Source organism: Chiloscyllium plagiosum, chromosome 18, assembly GCF_004010195.1.
Source record: "Chiloscyllium plagiosum isolate BGI_BamShark_2017 chromosome 18, ASM401019v2, whole genome shotgun sequence".
NCBI classification, from domain to species: Eukaryota; Metazoa; Chordata; class Chondrichthyes; order Orectolobiformes; family Hemiscylliidae; genus Chiloscyllium; species Chiloscyllium plagiosum.
The window spans coordinates 23,887,280-23,908,462 of record NC_057727.1 but is presented as its reverse complement, the minus strand read 5'-3'; the positions used below and the strand labels follow the sequence as shown (position 1 = coordinate 23,908,462).

General features: G+C 39.8%; 2 protein-coding genes across 2 annotated transcripts in view; one reads left to right on the top strand and one right to left on the bottom strand.

The window, feature by feature from the left end:
- The first annotated feature begins 9,446 nt into the window (after window positions 1-9,446).
- The window catches only part of LOC122558957 (metalloproteinase inhibitor 3-like), a 147,127-nt gene continuing 135,390 nt past the window's right edge, over window positions 9,447-21,183 (top strand). The window contains exon 1 of the mRNA XM_043707948.1: window positions 9,447-10,795. The gene's annotated coding sequence lies outside the window, so the exon portion shown is untranslated. The remainder of the gene's footprint in view (window positions 10,796-21,183) is intronic.
- The window catches only part of syn2b (synapsin IIb), a 405,239-nt gene continuing 403,846 nt past the window's right edge, over window positions 19,791-21,183 (bottom strand). Inside the window, exon 13 of the mRNA XM_043707946.1 lies at window positions 19,791-21,071. Within this exon, the coding sequence (XP_043563881.1) occupies window positions 20,936-21,071 (136 nt within the window). The 3' untranslated portion in view covers window positions 19,791-20,935. The remainder of the gene's footprint in view (window positions 21,072-21,183) is intronic.

Here is a 21,183-nt window from a genome sequence, read left to right as displayed (position 1 = left end):
TTTGAGCCCAAAGGGTGAACTGACATTATGCCAATTAGGCTCTAAAGAATGGTGATGGTCTTGTGACGGTCGATGAGCCAGAGACTCTGGGTTCCATTCCCACCGATCCCAGAGGTGTGTCATAGCATGCCTGAACGGATTTATTTAAAATAATTGTATATGACTGTTCCTGGGAGGAGCTAACTAGCTCAGCATTTGTTGAGAATGTTTTACTAGCTTCAAATTGGACTTACTCATAGGTTGAGCCTAATATTTCACAAGAGATCACCTTGTATTTCAGATGTAATGTAACGATTAAGTAATACAAAACAAACCAATACACTGTTTCACAAGAATTACTCTTTCTTCAATCTGAAACGATTGTTGTGGGCACCTTCCTCGTCATGAACTCAGTAGCTTGGACTAGCCCTATTGAAGAGGGTTGGGGCAATGAAGCTACTGAGTAGAGAAGCTTTAATATGTGCCAATAGTGGTCGCCTGAAGACTTAACTGCCTATTATAATATACTGGCAGTGGTTGATATCACTGTCTCACATAATGATAGCAGCAAGTGAGCACAACCTGGAGAAAACTTCAGATTTGAAACGGCACAGCCATTGAAGGAGAATAAAGAAGGCAAACTCCTCTCAGGAAACTAAGTCTATTTTTAAATAACAGAAGCTTAAAGGACGCAGATTCTGCCAGATTGTGTGAATGGAGCAGAAAATGTGTTGCTGGAAAAGCGCAGCACGTCAGACAGCATCCAAGGAGCAGGAGAATCGACGTTTCGGGCATGAGCCCTTCTTTAGGAATGAGGAGAGCTCCTCATTCCTGACTCTCCTCATTCCTGAAGAACGGCTCATGCCTGAAATGTCGATTCTCCTGCTCCTTGGATGCTGCCTGACCTGCTGCGCTTTTCCAGCAACATATTTTCAGCTCTGATCTCCAGCATCTGCAGTCCTCACTTTCTCCTGTGTGAATGGAGCAGCCAGCAATTAAAAGAGCAGCAGCACTGATACCAAGACCAATGCTGTTAGTAAAAGCTTAAAACAGATAAAAATGGAGAAAATAGTAAAAACAAAGCTTGAGTAGACCACGGAAAGTCTTAGAATTACAAGGGAAAATATCCAAATCATAAAACCAGGAGTTGTAGTAGTTGATATCAGACACCTGATGTAAATTAAATCCATTAATAGAATTGTGAACATTTTATATTTAAGGAGAACAACTAGCCTAAGCAACTAAAAGGAGTCTTAAAATACTATATTAAGCTGTTACAGTTGTTTTAAAATATCAGTGAAAGCTGCAAGAAAAATCTTTATAAAGGACACTCATCAAGAATATTGGGAAAACCACAGCATAAATTGACTAATGAACATGGAAAAATTGAAGGCAGAAGAGGAAAAATCAACTGAAAGTACTTCTTAGTGAAGCTTTTTTCCAATGCAAAATAGTACACTACTTGAGGCTGACAAGAAGGATGAGTTCCTTTGCCTTTCTCTCCTTGAACTGAACTAGTTTTAAGAGGACTCCATCCTCCTCCCTGGACTTCCTCATCAGCTAGTGCCAGGTTGGTATATGTTATGCCTTTCAGTAATGGTACTGTCTTCTGATAGCCAAGTCAATCAGCTGTAGCCTCTTCAGAAATAGATGGTGAAAGTGAAATCACAGCTGGCTCGATCTATCTGGACCGGTTTGAATCTTACAGCATCTGCTGAATCTTAGTTTGAATGTCACAGAGAATCATGTTTGGAATGTTGCCTTTGATTTGGGGCATGGGCACAGTGTCAGTTGCAGCCTTCTCCATTAAGGCAGGGATAGGCTTCATCCTATGATCAATCTTCCAACTAAGAGCATCAGCATTCACATTACTTTTGCCTGACCTGTCCTGAATCTGGCATTGTAACTGCATGAGTTCAGTGGTCCTTTGGGTCTGTGATGCTCCAAGCCTGGCAGACATTTGATATTATGTTGCTGGAAAAGCGCAGCAGGTCAGGCAGCATCCAAGGAGCAGGATAATTGACATTTCGGGCATGAGCCCTTCTTCGTGAGCCCTGAAGAAGGGCTCATGCCTGAAACGTCGATTCTCCTGCTCCTTGGATGCTGCCTGACCTGCTGCGCTTTTCCAGCAACACATTTTCAGCTCTGATGTCCAGCATGTGCATCCTCACTTCCTCCTCGAAGACATTTGATATTATCTGAGTAGAGTCATAGAGATGTACAGCATGGAAACAGACCCTTCGGTCCAACCCGTCCATGCCGACCAGATATCCCAAACAAATCTAGTCCCACTTGCCAGCACCCAGCCCATATCCCTCCAAACCCACCCCATTCAAATACCCATTCAAAAGCCTTTTAAATGTCACAATTGTACCAGCCTCTACCACTTCCTCTGGCAGCTCATTCCATTACGTACCAACCTCTGCGTGAAAAAGTTGCCCATTAGGTCTTTTTTATATCTTTCCCCTCTCACCCTAAACCCTCTGGTTCTGGACTCCCCCACCCCAGGGAAAGACTTTTTATCCTATCGATTTATCTATTTATCCTATCCAAGCCCCTCATAATTTTGTAAACCTCTGTAAGGTCACCCCTCAGCCTCCAACGCTCCAGGGAAAACAACCCCAGCCTGTGCAGCCACTCTGTTTAGCTCAAATCCTCCAACCCTGGCAACATCCTTGAAAATTTTTTCTAAACCCTTTCAAGTTTCACAACATCTTTCTGATAGAAAGGAGACCAGAAATGCATGCAATATTCCAACAGTGGTCTAACCAATGTCCTGTACAGCTGCAACATGACCTCCCAACTCCTGTACTCAATACTCTGACCAATAAATGAAAGCAAATGCCTTCTTCACTATCCTATCTACCTGTGACTCCACTTTCAAGGAGCTATGAACCTGAACTCCAATGTCTCTTTGTTCAGCAACACTCCCTAGGATCTTACCATTAAGTGTATAAGACCTGTTAAGATTTGTTTTCCCAAATGCAGTATCTCGCATTTATCTGAATTTATCTCCGTCTGCCACTTCTCAACCCATTGGCCTATCTGATCAAGATCCTGTTGTAATCTGAGGTAACTCTCTTTGCTGTCTACTACACCTCCAATTTTGGTGTTATCTGCAAAGTTACTAACCATACCTCTTATGCTCGCATTCAAGTCATTTATACAAATGACGAAAAGTAGACGACCCAGCACCGATCCTTGTGGCACTCCACTGGTCACAGGCCTCCAGACTGAAAAACAACCCTCCACCACCACCCTCTGTCTTCTACCTTTGAGCCAGTTCTGTATCCAAATGGCTAGTTCTCCCTGTATTCCGTGAGATCTAACCTTGCTAACCAGTCTCCCATGGGAAACCTTGTCGAACGCCTTACTGAAGTTCATATAGATCACACCTATTGCTCTGCCCTCATCAATTCTCTTTGTTACTTCTTCAAAAAACTCAATTAAGTTTGTGAGACATGGTTTCCCACGCACAAAGCCATGTTGACTATCCCTAATGAGTCCTTGTCTTTCCAAAACATGTACATCCTGTCCCTCAGGAATCCCTCAAATAACTTGCCCAGGGAAGGCAGATGAACTCAGGGCATGGTTAGGAACATGGGACTGGGATATCATAGCAATTACAGAAACATGGCTCAGGGATGGGCAGGACTGGCAGCTTAATGTTCCAGGATACAAATGCTACAAGAAGGATAGAAAGGGAGGCAAGAGAGGAGGGGGAGTGGCATTTTTGATGAAGGATAGCATTACAGCTATGCTGAGGGAGGATATTCCCAGAAATACATCCAGGGAAGTTATTTGGGTGGAACTGAGAAATAAGAAAGGGATGATCACCTTATTGGGATTGTATTATAGACCCCCTAATTGTCAGAGGGAAGTTGAGAAACAAATTTGTAAGGAGATCTCAGTTATCTGTAAGAATAATAGGATGATTATAGTATGGGATCTTAACTATCCAAACATAGACTGGGACTGCCATAGTATTAAGGGTTTAGATTAGATTACTTACAGTGTGGAAACAGGTCCTTCGGCCCAACAAGTCCACACTGACCCTCCGAAGAGCAACACACAGGTCCATTCCCCCACATTTACCCCATCACCTAACACTACAGGCAATTTAGCACGGCCAATTCACCTAACTTACACTTAGTGTGGAAACAGGTCCTTCGGCCCAACAAGTCCACACTGACCCTCCGAAGAGCAACACACACAGGTCCATTCCCCCACATTTACCCCATCACCTAACACTACAGGCAATTTAGCACGGCCAATTCACCTAACTTACACTTCTTTGGACTGTGGGAGGAAACCGGAGCACCCGGAGGAAACCCACGCAGACTCAGGGAGAATATGCAAACTCCACACAGACAGTTGCCCAAGGTGGGAATTGAACCAGGGTTCCTGGCACTGTGAGGCAGCAGTGCTAATGACTGTGTCACTGTGCTGCCCACGCACAGTGTTAAGTGTGTACAAGAAAATATTCTGATTCAGTATGTGGATGTACCTACTAGAGAAGTTGCAAAACTTGACCTACTCTTGGGAACTAAGGCAGGGCAGGTGACTGAGATGTCAATGGGGGAGCACTTTGGGACCAGCAACCATATTCTAATAGATTTAAAATAATGATGAAAAAGGATAGACCAGATCTAAAAATTTAACTTCTAAATTGGAGAAAGGCCAATTTTGACGGTATTAGGCAAGAACTTTCGAAAGCTGATTGGAGGCAGATGTTCGCAGGTAAAGGGATGGCTGGAAAATAGGAAGCCTTCAGAAATGAGATAATGAGAATCCAGAGAAAGTATATTCCTGTTAGGGTGAAAGGAAAGGCTGGTAGGTACAGGGAATGCTGGCTGACTAAAGAAATTGAGGGTTTGGTTAAGAAAAAGAAGGAAACATATGTAAGGTATAGACAGGATAGATCGAGTGAATCCTTAGAAGAGTATAAAGGAAGTAGGAATATACTTAAGAGGGAAATTAGGAGGGCCAAAAGGGGACATGAGATAGCTTTGGCAAATAAAATTAAGGAGAATCCAAAGAGTTTTTACAAATACATTAAGGACAAACGGGTAACTAGGGAGAGTCTTGGGACCCCAGCAAGGCAGCCTTTGTGTGGAGCTGCAGAAAATGGGGGACATACTAAATGAGTATTTTGCATCAGTATTTACTGTGGAAAAGGATATGGAAGATATAGACTGTAGGGAAATAGGTGGTGACATCTTGCAAAATGTCCAGATTACAGAGGAGGAAGAGCTGAGTGTCTTGAAATGGTTAAAGGTGGATAAATCCCCAGGACCTGATCAGGTGTACCTGAGAACTCTGTGGGAAGCTAGGGAAGTGATTGCTGGGCCTCTTGCAGAGATATTTGTATCATTGATAGTCACAGGTGAGGTGCCGGAAGACTGGAGGTTGGCTAACGTGGTGCCACTGTTTAAGAAGGGTGGTAAGGACAAGGCAGGGAAGTATAGACCAGCGAGCCTGACATTGCTGAGGGACAGGATATACATGTATTTGGAAAGGTAAGGACTGATTAGGGATAGTCATGTGCGTGGGAAATCATGTCTCACAAACTTGGTTGAGTTTTTTGAGGAAGTAACAAAGAGGATTGATAAGGGCAGAGCGGTATATATGATCTATATGGACTTCTGTAAGGTGTTCGACAAGGTTCCCCATGGGAGACTGGTTAGCAAGGTTAGATCCCATGGAATACAGGGAGAACTAGCCATTTGGATATAGAACTGGCTAAAAGGTATAAGACAGAGGGTGTTGGTGGAGGGTTGTTTTTCAGACTGGAGGCTTGTGACTAGTGGAGTGCCACAAGGATTGGTGCTGGATCCTCTACTTTTTGTCATTTGTGTAAATGATTTGGCTGCGAGCATAAGAGGTACAGTAAGTTTGCAGATGACACCAAAATTGGAGGTGTAGTGGACAGCGAAGAGGGTTACCTCAGATTACAACAGGATCTTGACCAGATGGGCCAATGGGCTGAGAAGTGGCAGATGGAGTTTAATTCGGATAAATGCGAGGTATTGCATTTGGGAAAACAAATCTTAGCAGGACTTATACACTTAATGGTAAGGTCCTAGGGAGTGTTGCTGAACAAAGAGACATTAGAGTACAGGTTCATAGCTCCTTGAAAGTGGAGTCGCAGGTAGATAGGATCGTGAAGAAGGCATTTGGTATGCTTTCCTATATTGGTCAGAGTATTGAGTACAGGAGTTGGGAGGTCATGTTGCAGCTGTACAGGACATTGGTTAGGCCACTGTTGGAATATTGTGTGCAATTCTGGTCTCCTTCCTATCAGAAAGATGTTGTGAAACTTGAAAGGGTTCAGAAAAGATTTATAAGGATGTTGCCAAGGTTGGAGGATTTGAGCTATAGGGAGAGGCTGAACAGGCTGGGGCTGTTTTCCCTGGAGCGTTGGAGGCTGAGGGGTGACCTTATAGAGGATTACAAAATTATGAGGGGCATGGATAAGGTAAATAGGTAAAGTCTTTTCCCTGGGGTCGGGGAGTCCAGAACTATGGGGCATAGGTTTAGGGTGAGAGGGGAAAGATATAAAAGAGACCTAATGAGCAACTTTTTCACGCAGAAGCTGATACGTGTATGGAATGAGCTGCCAGAGGAAGTGGTGGAAGCTGGTACAATTGTAACATTTAAGAGGCATTTGGATGGGTATATGTATAGGAAGGGTTTGGAAGGATATGGGCCGGGTGCTGGCAGGTGGGACTAGATTGGGTTGGGATATCTGGTCGGCATGGACAGGTTGGACCGAAGGGTCTGTTTCCATGCTGTACATCTCTCTGACTCTGACTCTGTAAAGGTTTTGGTTATCTTTTACTGGTTTTGTAAAACAGTACAGATTCTCAAGCTTTTTATTGCCATTTTTAATTATTATTTATTATTTCTATTTATACTTCTCATAGCATTTTAAGCTTCTTCTATAATTTACAATGCCCTTTAACTTCCCTCGTAGGTTGGATATGAATCTTTCTCATTGAAGTTTAGTCCAGTACAGGGACTCAGAAATGGCTTACTCCATTGATGTAACCTATTTGGGTTATGCCAACACTTTGTTACATGCCAACATCTTGGGGACACCTTTTGAAGAGTTGAATGTCATTGAAGTTAGGCAATAGTGACTGTACTGTTGTAAGAAGCTATATGATTCCATTAGGTTGCAGATCTGATTATTACATAATGTACTATATAGCCAGTCAAGCTGAGAGGAGGATTGTGTGGGGCATTAAAACAAGCATTGGGTTAGTTGGGCAGAATGACCTGTTTCTATTCTGCAGATGCAATGTAAAATGAATATATACTACAGAACAGCTTTCTGTCAGTTCTACTATCTACGTAAACACTCACTTTTAATGAACTAAAAGTGACAGCAGCAAACAGAGGAAAAGGCCAAAGAGTTTCAGTGCCAGAACATAACTGTTTTTGCACTATAGACGTCAGAGCTCTGATGTTGTTCCATCACAGTTGATATTACCTATCATGTTGTCATACAAAGATCACATTGTGTAGCATTTGCAGCCAATTTTCTCTAGCATCTGAAATAATTGTTTCTGTTCAAATAGTTGAATATCCTAGTGAGATTGATAAAGTCCATGGTTGTATCCTTTGTTCACAGTGTTTCTGTTTGCAGCTGCCAAACTGGGAAGGTCTTGTCAATAACTTCTGGTTCTGAAACCACAACAGAATTCAAAGACCGATATATTCTGCCAGGATCTGACAAGGGCAACATGGGCAAATACATTTCCCATGATGTTCTGCAGCACTACACCTTAATAGTGGTTGCAGTCACAATTGTCACACTTGAGCTTCTACAAGGTCATACTCTTTGAATAATATATATCCTGGGGCACTTGCCCTTCCATCATTGGAGACAGAGAAGTTTGTGCAGATGCTATAGGAAAGCCAGTTTCCTGTCCTTGTCATCAGCACATGGAATTTTGCCCATGACAAGAAAGCCAATAATTTTTCTATGTTCCTGTATTTTCTTCCTATACATATACCCATCCAAATGCCTCTTAAATGTTACAATTGTACCAGCTTCCACCACTTCCTCTGGCAGCTCATTCCATACACGTATCAGCTTCTGCGTGAAAAAGTTGCTCATTAGGTCTCTTACATAATGATTAGAATCCCTGTAGTCTCTAGAGCTCCCTTAGTGACAATGTTTACCTGAGACTACCACAGAAAGTAGTGCTCCATCATCTCTCCAATTGTTTATTGCAGTCAGTGGTGATCTCCACAATTTTGTATTCAATTGAGCCGTACTTTTTGGTGAAATACGTTTTGCCTTTTTGATCTAATCATGTAAGTGTAGAACATCCCCTGTGTTGTGTAGGGTATCTACACATTTTGGAACAGTTGCAACCAGTAGCCATTATTACATGGCCTAGCAGTAAATTGGCTTTCACTTCCAGTGGTTTTCATGCATTCGGGATCTTCTTGCTTGGATCTCTCTTGTAATTAATAAGATTGAATCATTTGATTTTAAAGACAGATTATATCACTGAGATGTTACCTCAAACCAGTCAGCAATTTTCCCACTCTTATTTCCTATGTATTGAGGGAACAACAAGATAAATGATGTCACAAAATACAGTATATTCCATTCCGTTTCTGCAGTCTCTATTCATGACTAAGTCAGTGTTTGTTCAATTAAGTCAAGGAATGTTTAGTTCCTTCTTTTTAAATCAACCTGTTAAGAGATGTTATTCCACACCACTGGAGCAGGTGGGACTTGAACCCAAGCTTCCTAGTCCAGAGATGGGCAGCACTGCAGATGTTGGTATGAGTATGAAGCTTCTGCTCTGAGTGAAATAGCTTCAAGGATTGCACTCTAACTGTGGTGTACGCCAGAGAGTGATCTGTATCACAGCCAGCCATGGCTGTGGTAGGTGTGTGTGTGGGTTGAGAATGCTGATGACAGGATCAAATCAGAGGCAAACTCTCACCATTATCTATATATGGAATTTTCTGTATAAAAATTAGCGCTGCAATTGCCCACATAACATCAGTGTTTATACTTCAAAACTAAATTGTTTATTTCTAATCAAGGATATAATAACAAAGGGATACAAACAATTAAAAAAAATGAAATTAGCTGCAAAACAGAATAAATGAGTTCACTGTTCTAGTAGGATAGTTTGGAGAGGTGTTACCATGTAATTTACTGTTCTGTTTTTTGAATGCAACTCTGGGGTGAAAAGTTCTCTGTTAACATTGTGAAAATAAATAATTAATAAGGTAGGGTAATCTTAAATGCTAGACATGCAATTACCTTTTTCCTAACAGTGTTTATATTTGCAGTATTAGAAGCAAATTACTAATTTGTTGTGAAATTCAGTGTTTTTTTATTGTTCACAGGATATAGACAATCATAGGAAGATCATCCCTCACTTAACTTTATGGCTTGCAAAACCATTTCAGAGGAAAATTAAGAGTTAGTTCCACTGCTGGTGTCAGAAGAATGAAACGTTCAATTGAACAATATAGGTTGTCATGACAATCTGGTGGTAACATTTTAAGATTACATTTTTGAACCAGATTCATTTACTAAGTGAATTTAACATTCCTGGCTGGTGTGATGGAGTTTGATTTAATTTCCTGGGGACCACCAACCTGTGTTTCTGGATTTCCAGTTCTGAAACATGGAAAAATTGGTTGTGGGCTTTGGACATTATTCATCTGGGTTCCAGAAAATTTCTGCAATGTCCCACTGGTAGTGTCTTAGGCTCAACTAACTTCAATTGCTTTTTTTGAAATCAGAGATCTTCTGTCTATCATAAACGGGGATGTTCATCGATGATTGCACAATGTTCAATGCCATCTACAACTCCTCATGTATTGAAGGAGTCAATATTCAAATTCAGCAAAGCCTAAACAACATTCAGACTTAGGCTGATAAGGGACAAGTAACATTCATGCCATACAAGTGCCAGCTAGCTCCAACAGGAGATGATCTAACTATCTTCTCTTGACAATCAATGATATTATCATCATTGAATCCTCCTCTATTAACATCCTGTTGATAACTATTAACCAGAAACTGATCCTGATTAGCTATAAAAATACTGTAGCTACAAGAGCAGGTCAGGGACTGTGAATTATGAAGTGAGTAACTCATTTCCTGGCTCCTCAAAGCACCTACAATACACAAGTGAGCGTGTGAAGGAATACACCCCAATTACCTGAATGAATGTAGCTTTAACAGCATTCAAAAAACTTGAAACCATCCAAGACAATATAGTCCACATGATTGACACCTCATCCCCCATGCTCCAATTTAAACATTTGCTCCCTCCATCACCAATGGACATTGGCAACTGGCTGGATTATATACTATATGCATTCAAGCAACTTTCCAAGGTTCTATCACCAACACCTTCCAAACTGGTGACCTCTACAACCAAGAAGGACAAGGGAAGATGGTGTGTGGGAACACCACCAGCAAGTTTTTCTCTGAGCTGCATTCCATCCTGTCTGTAAGTTGTGTTTCCATTCCTTCACTGCTGCTGAATAAAAATCTTGGAGCTCCCTTTCCAACAGAGCCAGTGGGAGTCTCTATATTGGATGGATGCGGAGTTAAGACAATGGTTCACTGCAATATTCTCAAGGGTAATGAGTGATGGACAATAAGTGATATCCATATCCCATGAAAGAACAAGGACAATCCCTGTGCTACTATTCTCTTACGCTTGTGATTCCCTTTGTAGTCAAGATCAGATATTTAGCTTGACTGTTTAAGAGAGCTGCTGAGCAGAATCAGGATGCTTCTCTACGAAGGAAGGGAATTCAGCAGGTGAGTTAAGCAATGCTTATTTTTCTCACATTGTAATCTCTGACCACAATGGAATGGACTTGTGTTATCATGTCATTCAGAGTCTCATTTTGGAAAATGGTGTAGAGGACAATATGGAGAGAGGAGAGAATATACATTTTGAAACTGATAAAAGTTATAAACAGAATTGTCTGGAATTTGTTGCAATGGCTATATTGGTGAAATTTTTTGATTAGCTTGTACATAATGAAAATTTTTAGAAAACAAAATACTGTACAATTGGTTCTACTATAACGTGTGTTTCTTCAACGCGAATTGACTTTAACGTGATTGAACAATTTAGACTGTTATTATAGAACACAAATTTTCCTTACCTTTATTGGATACAATGTGATTCTGGCCCCATTAGAGTAAATGACACAGCTATTGCGTGATTTTCTTATCATGTGAGATTGCACGAGAATCGTGTTAGATCAGAACTGACTGTGTTCTTTTTGCAATGGTGTCAATATAAATAGAACTCTATGTAATGCTTTCAAATGATATTGGGAAGGAACAGCGCATAGACAAGAAATGGAGCAGGCATGGTGAAAAAGGTTTTGAAAATGTGTAAAGGTGACGAATATTAGCTATGAGGAGAGATTTGACAAACTTGGCTTGTTTTCACTTGAACATCGGTAGCTGAGAGGCAATCTGATTAAGTTTACAAAGTTATGAGAGAAGTGGAAAGAATGAATAAACTGACCTTTTCTCCTAGGGTAGAAATGTCAATTATGACATGACATGGGCTTAATGTAAAAGTGCTGAAAATGTGTTGCTGGAAAAGCACAGCAGGTCAGGCAGCATCCAAGGAACAGGAGAATCGACGTTTCGGGCATAAGCCCTTCTTCAGGAAAGAGGGACTTATTCCCGAAATGTCGATTCTCCTGTTCCTTGGATGCTGCCTGACCTGCTGTTCTTTTCCAGCAACACATTTTCAGCTCTTATCTCCAGCATCTGCAGTCCTCACTTTCTCCTTAATGTAAAAGTGGGAAAGTTTAAAGGAGATGAGAAAGGGAAGTTTTTTACACAGGTTTGTAAGTGCCTGGAATGCACTGCCAGAGGAGGGGTTAGAAACAGATACAATCACATTTAAAGGGCATCTTGACAGAAGCATGAATAGACAGGGAATAGAAGGATATGGACTGTGTAGAGGCAAAAGGTTTTTAGTTTAGAAAAGCATAATGTGTCAGCGCAGGCTCTTCATTCCATGTTCAAAATGAATTATCGTTTTCTATGTTATTGAGCACTGGTCAAAACTCAGTTGAAATGAAATTGATGAAAATCAGAAACAAGTCTAACAGGTCTAGACAGGGTAAATGCAGGAAGGAATTTCCCAGTGACTGGAAAGTTCAGAACCAGGGTTCACAGTTTAAGGAGACAGGATAGGCTATTTAGGGCTGAAATGAGGAGAAATTTATCACCCAGAGAGTGGTGAACTTTTGGAATTCTTTGCCACAGAAAGCAATTGTCTTGCCACTAGCCAAGCTATTTGGTAACAGCTGCAATATTGTATCTGTCTGACAATGTTGAAAATTGCTCTGGTATGCTGTACACACAAAAAACAGGACAACTTCAAGCTAGTCAATTATAGCCCTATCAGTTAACTCTTGATCATTAGTAAGGTGATGAATGGAGCCACCAAAAGTGCTATCAAACAGCGCTTACTAAGCAATAACCTGCTCACTGATAATCAGTATGGCTTCCAGCAAGGCCATTGAACTCTTGACCTCATTAAACTTGGTTCAGACATGGACAAAAGAGCAGACCTCCAGAGGTGATGTAAGAGTGGTGGCTCTTGACATGAATGCAGTATTTTACTGGGTGTGGCATCAAGGAGTCCTAGCAAAATTGGAATCAATGGGAATGAGGGGTCAAACTCCCTGCTGGTACATAGATAGTTGTGGCTGTTGGAGGCCAGTCACTTTAGGTGCAGGATATCACTGCAAGAGTTCTTCAGGGTAATAATCAGGCCCCAACCTTGTGCTTCATCAATTACATACCCTCCAAAATAAGTTCAAAGATGAAGATATTTGCAGATGATTTCAAAATGTTCAGCACCATTTGTGACTCTTTGTCCAAATGTAGCAAGGTCTGGAGAATATCCAGGTTTTCTTGCAGAACGCTTTCGGGAACATTTCTGGGACACCTGCACCAATCAGCCCCACCACCCCGTGGCCCAACATTTCAACTCCCCCTCCCACTCTGCCGAGGACATGCAGGTCCTGGGCCTCCTCCACTGTCATTCCCTCACCACCCAAAACCTGGAGGTAGAACCCCTTATCTTTTTCCTCGGAACACTTCAACCCCAGGGCATCAATGTGGACTTCACCAGTTTCCTTATTTCCCCTCCCCCCACCTTACCCCAGTTCCAACCTACCAGATCAGCACCATCCTCTTGACCTGTCCTACCTGCCAATCTTCCTTCCCACCTATCTGCTCCACTGTCCTCTCTGACCTATCACCTTCATCCCCACCTTCATCCACATATTGTACTCTTGGCTACCTTCTCCCCAGCCCCACCCTCCTCCCATTTATCTCTCCACCCCAGAAGCTCCCTGCCTCATTCCTGATGAAGGGCTTTTGCCCGAAACATTGATTTTCCTGCTCCTCGGATGCTGCCTGACCTGCTGTGCTTTTCCAGCACCACTCTAATCTAGACTCTGATCTCCTGCATTTGCAGTCCTCACTTTCACCTAATATCCAGGTTTGGGCTGATGAATGGCAAATAACATGAGAGAAGGGCCAGGCAATGATCATCCTCAACGAGAGAATCCAACCATTGCTCCTGACATTTAGTGAAATATCATAACTGGGGGAAACCCCAATATCAAAATCATGGGGGTTACCATAACCAGAAATTCTACTGAACAAGCCATTTAAATACTGTGTATATAAGAACAGTCAGAGGTCAGGAATCTTGCAGCAAGTAACTTACTTCTTGACTCCCCAAAACTATCCATAAGGTACAAGTCAAGTGTGTAATGGAATACCTCCCATTTGCTTGGATGAATGTTGCCCAACAATACTCAATAAACTTCTCGTCATCCAGGACAAAGCAGCCTGCTTGACTGCCACCACACTCCAAACAATCATCAAGATTGCTTCAGTTGCAGCTTCCAAATATGCAACTTCAACCACTTAGAAGGACAAGGGTAACCATGCATTTGAATATCATAACATTGCATATTCCCATCCAAGCAACCCACGTATATATATGCATTCCTTCACTGTTGCTGAATCAGAATCCTGGGACTCCCTACTTAATATTTCTTTAGGTGTTCCCTGACCCCAAGAACTAGAGTGGTTCAGAAAGCAGCTCACCTCCATCTTGACTAAGACAATTAGTAATGGGAAGCAGGTACTGGTCTAGCCAGTAACATCCACATCTCATGAATGAATTAAACAAAAAACTTATGAACAGGCCTAAGCCCATCATGTTTGGTTCTGAAAAGTACCCAGTCTGCCTCAGTTTACCCAGGAAAATAATGTATCTCAATGTTTGAGTAATTTGTGAAGCTAACTGTGTCACCCTGATGCAATGTCATTGCAACACAAGTGCCTACTCTGCACCTATGGTATCCCTCTTGGCTGATTTTAACCTCATTCTACCAGTCACTATACCGATTACTGGGATAGCCTGGATTGACTGACATCCTTGGTGCTGGCATCATCTTTAAGTTGATGTGCACCTGGACAGGTGTTAGCAAGGGGAAGAAGCAAAAGGCAAGGCAGGAATGCTGTAAGCATCTGGGTAGGCTCAGAGCTGGTGAGTGCTATGAAAGCAAACAAAGAGCTTGGAGATGCAGCCTGGTCAAGTCCATGAGCTGAATAGAATGTCCCTGAGCCCACAGTGTCCTTGCTGCACCATTACATTAATAGTTACTGTTTTCCCCCAAGATGCAGCATTGAAGTCCAGAAGTGGTTTGGAGATGTGCCATGAGGGTTCTTAGAGATTGGTTGTAGGGTGAGTGTGACCGATGACTGTGGTGTATACACTGAGATATTGGTGCCTGGTGTCTAACATGAAGGTGCTTTGTAGCAAGTGGTGAACATGTGAAGAATTCTTTGCATTCAGTTTGCTTGCAGTGGGTAGTAGGATAGCAAACTACACAATAATGGGGTGAAATATGCAATTAATAAGATCATTAACAAGCAGTAACTAATCCCATAGGCAACTTGCCACTCCTTAAAACAAAACTCACCTTGATGGCTACAACTTAATTTAAAAAAAAGGCAGTGAATTGTTCTGGATGTTGAGATAGGCCACACAGGACATCATCCATGAATCTGGACACATTTATCAATATAGCCCATGGTTGTTTTCACCCTTACAAGATCCTATTCATGGTGTATGAGTTTTCATGCCAGTATGATGCAGGTATGTCCCAAAGAATGGCAGATGATATGAAGCAGCATATCCCTCCAGATGTTCACAACAGGCAAGGGACTGACCATACCCAACTAGTCTATGGTTCCAAAACTCAAAACACAATATCAAACATCAAATGTGATTCTGCCACTGGATACCATTTGCTAAATAATCTCAAGTATTCTGAGGATTACACTGATAACCAATTTTCATTTGTTAGTTGGGCCTCTAATGTGGTGTATCTGCATATACCAGAAGCTAAATGCATTTACACTCAAGTCTCCAGGTCTTTGCAGACAGAGAAAAAATGTATTGCAGCTGTTCCAACTCAATCAAACAGGTAACAGCCATTCTCCTGCTTATTTCTCAGGACGTTGACTTGACCAATCAGAGTCAATCTGATTAAAAATGCTTGTCAGTTAACTTTAAGTCATAATCAAATTGGTGCATTCTCCATGGTAAAGTCTTTATCAATCATAGTCCCCTTTATCTTTTGCTGTTTCTTGTAAACTTTCCTGATGAGTGCAAGATGAAAAGCTTTGCAGAAAGTGTCATTTTTCAGCAATGCACACATTCCTTAATATAAAATGACAATTTGGTTATTACTAATTGGTAGGTATGTGTAGCAGGCCACAAAACAATAGATACCTAGCATATCAAAAAAACACAGGAATAACCAAATAAGTTATGCAGACTCTCATTTATAAAAGTTTATATTAACATTTGCATTGAAAGCAATATCAGGGAAACCTGTTTCTCTGAAGTCACCTGTATTATTTATTTTTATTTAATGCATGAAATGCTGCCAAAATAAACAGCATTACACTATTAAACTGTGTTTTTGGAAAATGAGAGGAAGTTTTTCCCACTGTTGCTTTCTTATAAATCTTTTCTTACCCCTTTTTGCCTTTCCTTTGTGCTTAAGACCTCATTACTCTCAATTTGTCACATGCTTAATGAGTATTAACATCAAATAGATGAGATTCTGGATATCTGTTTGTACATGAACATAAACTACAGCACCGATACCACATTAAGCTTATGTAACAGAATAATCCATTTTCTGTTATTTTGGTTGAGTACATTATTCTATGGACCGATTGAAAAAAAAGGAACGATGAGTACCTTAACTTTTCCCAAATAGTGAGAGAAAGACAGGAGAGCATTTAACATGAAATTGCTCTATTGTTGTTGATTGATCATTTAATGCCTCTGATTTTTAATTGGGGGAATAAAGCTCCCTCTGAAGTATGTTAGGAGCTTCATAAATAGATGAAAATCCATGACATGTGACAGGCGTAAACCAAAATACATCTTAATTTCTTGCTGAATTGGGCTCCCTCTTGTGACCACCCTGCCAATAAAATTAAAAGCTGATGGAAAGCCAGAAGTGCCAATAAAAGTAGAAAAGATTTCTTTATCGGGGCCAGGAGCAACAGGGCTTTTCCAACAGGACCCATAATCAAAATCCAAACATCTGCTGCCTGGGATGTATCACCCCACCTCCACTGATACCCAAAAGCTGTGGGATACAACACTTCTACTTCCCAAGCCCAACTTGCCACTGTCAGTACCATTTTTGCTACCCCACCATCCCTCATTAACGAGTTGCTGCTTTTATCCTGAAAAGGGCAAGTTCTAAATTGTGTCATTGAAATGGTGCCAAGAGATAGGCGATAACCTAGTGGTATTATCACTAGAATATTACTCCAAAGGTCCAGATAATGTTCTGGGGACCTAGGTTCAAATCCTACCATGGCGGATGGTAGAATTTGAATTCAACAATAATCTGGAATTAAGAGTCAATTGATGACAATGAAATCATTTCTGATGTCAGGAAAAGCCCATCTAGTTCACTAATGTCCTTCAGAGAAGGATGTTAAAAAAAGGATGTTTTCATAATATACAAATAATTCTTGCATCGATATTCATAGATTATTTTCTCATATATTCATAGATTTGTTTCTAGTTTTTGAGAACCTTACATTTTAAAATAATTTAATTAATGAATATCTTTTTTTCCAGTATCGCTAAACAATGGTAGCTCAGTGGTTAGCACTGCTGCCTCACAGCACCAGGGACCCAGGTTTGATCCCACCCTTGGGTGACTGTCTATGTGGAGTTCACACATTCTCCCCATGTCTACGTGGATTTGTCACAGGTGCTCTAGCTTCCTCACACAGTTCAAAGATACGCAGGTTAGGTATATTGGCCATACTAAGTTGCCCTTAGCATCCAAGTAGGTGTGGTCTAGGTGGGTCAGCTTTGGGAAATGCAGGGTTGCAGGGATAGGGTAAGTATGAGTGGGATGCTATTTGGATGGAGGGTGTAGACACGATGGGCTGAATGGCCTCTCCACAATGTAAAGATTCTATGAATACACAAAATTTTAATTACATACTTGCCCCTACTATAATTGTAGAAACTGCTGATTGTTTAAATTAGAATGGACTTGTGATAATTTAACTGCACAGATAATGTTGTTTCTCAGTTAATGCCATAACCAAGGCACTAAAAAGTCATTCTTGATGAATAATGGCATATCATCTCCCCAACTATCCATAGAAGTGAGAGTTAAAACAATTATAACAAATAAAATTGATAGCCTTAAGATTAAAGAAAGCTGACTTCCTTGACAATAATGTGCTTTGGCATCATTGTGAAAAAGGAACAGCAAAATATTACTGGACTGGCATCAAGAATTTTCTGAAGTTCTTATGAAAATATCAGTGTCCTTGTCAACTATCTCAAGTTAACACAAAGGTTCCCATCCCAGCAAAGGAAGAGGAACATTCACAGTGCCCTCGCTAAAACATATCCCTAACATAATGAAAAAAAATGTCCAATTATCCATCTCATTTCGATTTATGGAACCTAATTGACTATATATTTGTTTTACTAAATAAAAAAGACTACAAAAATACTTGATTAGTGAAATATTCTGGTATATCCATATGCCGTAAAAGGTGCTGTGCAAGTTTTTTCTTTAATATAGAACAAAGATTGACAGTTTTATAGAAGCATTTTCTCTCAATATTGCTCAAGACCAAATCCAAGTTCAAGTGCTGCAAGGACATGGCAATCAAAAGCATGTTTCTCAGATAACAGCATACACGAAAACATTGGTGAATCTTAAATTACCTTGAGGTATATTTTCATGGCTAAAATGTATCTCTGAGATATATATTGATTATAATTGCAACCTCCACATGATATTTGTTAATTATAAAATCATTCCCAATGAATTTTCTATTAATTATATTTAAACAATATTGAAAAGCCAAAAATTAATATCTAAACTAAGAATGTATTTTTATTCGTTCATGGGATGTGGGCATTGCTGGCTGGCTAGCATTTATTGCTTGTTCCTATTTGCCCTTGAGAAGATGGTGGTAAGCTGCCTTTTTGAACCACTCCAGTCCACTAACAGCAAACCTCATAAATTATTTACTAAAAACAAAATTATTTTGTGCAATTGAAACTGTGGTGGATCACATTCCCTTAACTTTGTACTGTATATCTACCATTTAGTGGCAGGATAACAAAATGGCAGCTTGATAAATCTAGTTTAGTTTAGAATAATGCGGTTTCTTTTATATACTTGTTTGACAAGGCCTTGCTGTCCTCTTTTTCACGTGTTGTTGTGAATTACATTGTAATTTTGGATAAAATCTTTATTGAGAACACCTTGCTATGAAATCTTGGGATGGTATGAATTTTGCTATCATTGGGCTACCTGAATATAACAATGAACTGTTATGGTTCATAAATATAATTTGGATTTAAAGTACTGTATTGTTTAATTAAATAAGATTAATAGGGATTAATGTAACTACTAATACCGAATTACCTGCATTGCATCAATGGACATTTACTTGCAAAGCCTTTCATTTGAGTGTAAAACCCGATAACCACAGTTAGAGCATTCTTAAATAAGACTCATCCTGTTGCATAATTCCATCAGGAAAAGCAGACAGGGTAGTTTATTCCTATTGGTGTCTTAGTTAGAAGGCATGAGGGAGAACACAATGTTGGCAATATATTGTCAAACATTTAGAAAGATTGAAAAATAAAACATGCTCAGGGAGCTAATGCAATTCCTTTGTCAACTTAAGTTACAACCAGGAATGACAAATTGTATTTTCATATTACGAACATAGATAAAGATATTATTATTACATGTTACTTCAGGTTGAGGAATGTACTTCGAAATGTACGGACTTGCTATTGTGATCTATTTGGCTGGTTCTAGGATGAAGGATTAGCAAATGAACTAATGTGAAATTGCACCTAGCTCTGCAAAAACATTGAGTCAGGCTTTTTCAATGAGTAAAAACAATGACTGCAGATGCTGGAAACCAGATTCTGGATCAGTGGTGCTGGAAGAGCACAGCAATTCAGGCAGCATCCGAAAAGCTTCGAACCTTTTTCAATGAGTAGCTTGCCAAGCTGTCTTCCACTTTCTTTACTTACAACTTTCAGTTTTAAACTTCCCTAACTTCTTAGTTATCTACAATTTACCAAAGCTTACTTCTGTGCTTAACTTTTACAATACCCTTTTCAGCTTTGGGTCTGCACTATAATAAGAGACTGATTGCTGTTAAAGATGTTGAATTTCTGTGACTTTATTCTTGATGTTGATAAGTATCAGTATATGATTGGTGTGTGGTATACTGCAGATTTAATTCACCAACATTCTACAATAAAGTGATGAAATACCAAAATGGTAATATATCAGTTATATCAGATGGTGCTCACATGGCTATTATATAGAGTAAAATATGACAACTTCAATATGCGGTAATGTCTGGTTTCCTTTGGAGGTATCTCCTCAAATAGTCAGTATGCTCTCAGGTGTTTGATGAGCATACACTCACTGGACACAAAGTTGTTCAGTTTTATCAGATCATACAAGCTATACTGGGTTAGAAAAGCAAGCAAAAGACTAAAATATATTAATGACAACAACTTACAACATATTAGATTTTATGACACACTAAGATAATAAACTTTTTAAATTACATTGTCTATAGTAAATTATTCTATTACTGCAGTTACTTTTATATAAGTTGTTACATTTAAGAAGAAAGCAATTTTTAGAAGTGCAAATGTCAAGGAATGCAATGTTTATTCATTCCTAATATTACAAAGTGATTTCAATCAATTCACAGTTAATACTGGCGGTTTTTTTTGTTACTTTTGACCAATTCAAAAGTAATTTGTAGATTGGCCACAACACATGTACTGAGTCAAACTTATTACAGCATAGTCTACTTAATCACAAAAGCAGTTTGTTAATTAATATTGCATTCTGTCATGACATTGAACAGAAATAAGCATGGTTTAATTGAATACCATATTGTCATACTTCATTATGGATAAAATATAGAAATGATACATTCACTATAAGGCATCTCTGTGCACATACCACAACATCACAGTGAATATGCTAAAGATTATTTTCTTTCCCCTGTTGAAACCACTCAAATATTGCACTCATTCTGACTTAAATCGAGTATGATCTGTTTTAAGTTTACCAGAGTCTTGTTACATCTAACTGACATAAAACAACTTATTAAACCACATCCCATTATGTACACATCACACTAGTCACCTGCAAGTGCATTATAGAAGGCATCAACTTTAGGGCAACAAAACAGAATTTGTCTACCGTCACTGAAAGTAGCGCTCTACAGCTTCGTGTAACATTGACATGGGGTAAACCAACACTTCAAGCCATTCAATTTCTTCTAATCAGAAAATAAGCTGGCAAAGGACTTCCTCAAATTACGAATTGTTTCAGCCTTAGCTTCATCCTCATTCAAATTTGATCGAAATAATGATGATTCCGTAATGTTGAATGCATTGGTCAAAGATTGTGATTTGCTGAAAACCAAAAGAAAATATGCTTATTTTTTTTTACATAAATGGAAATATTAAATTTTCAATAAACCATCTCATTTTTATTCTCAGAAAAACATCTCCATCTTGAAAGTAT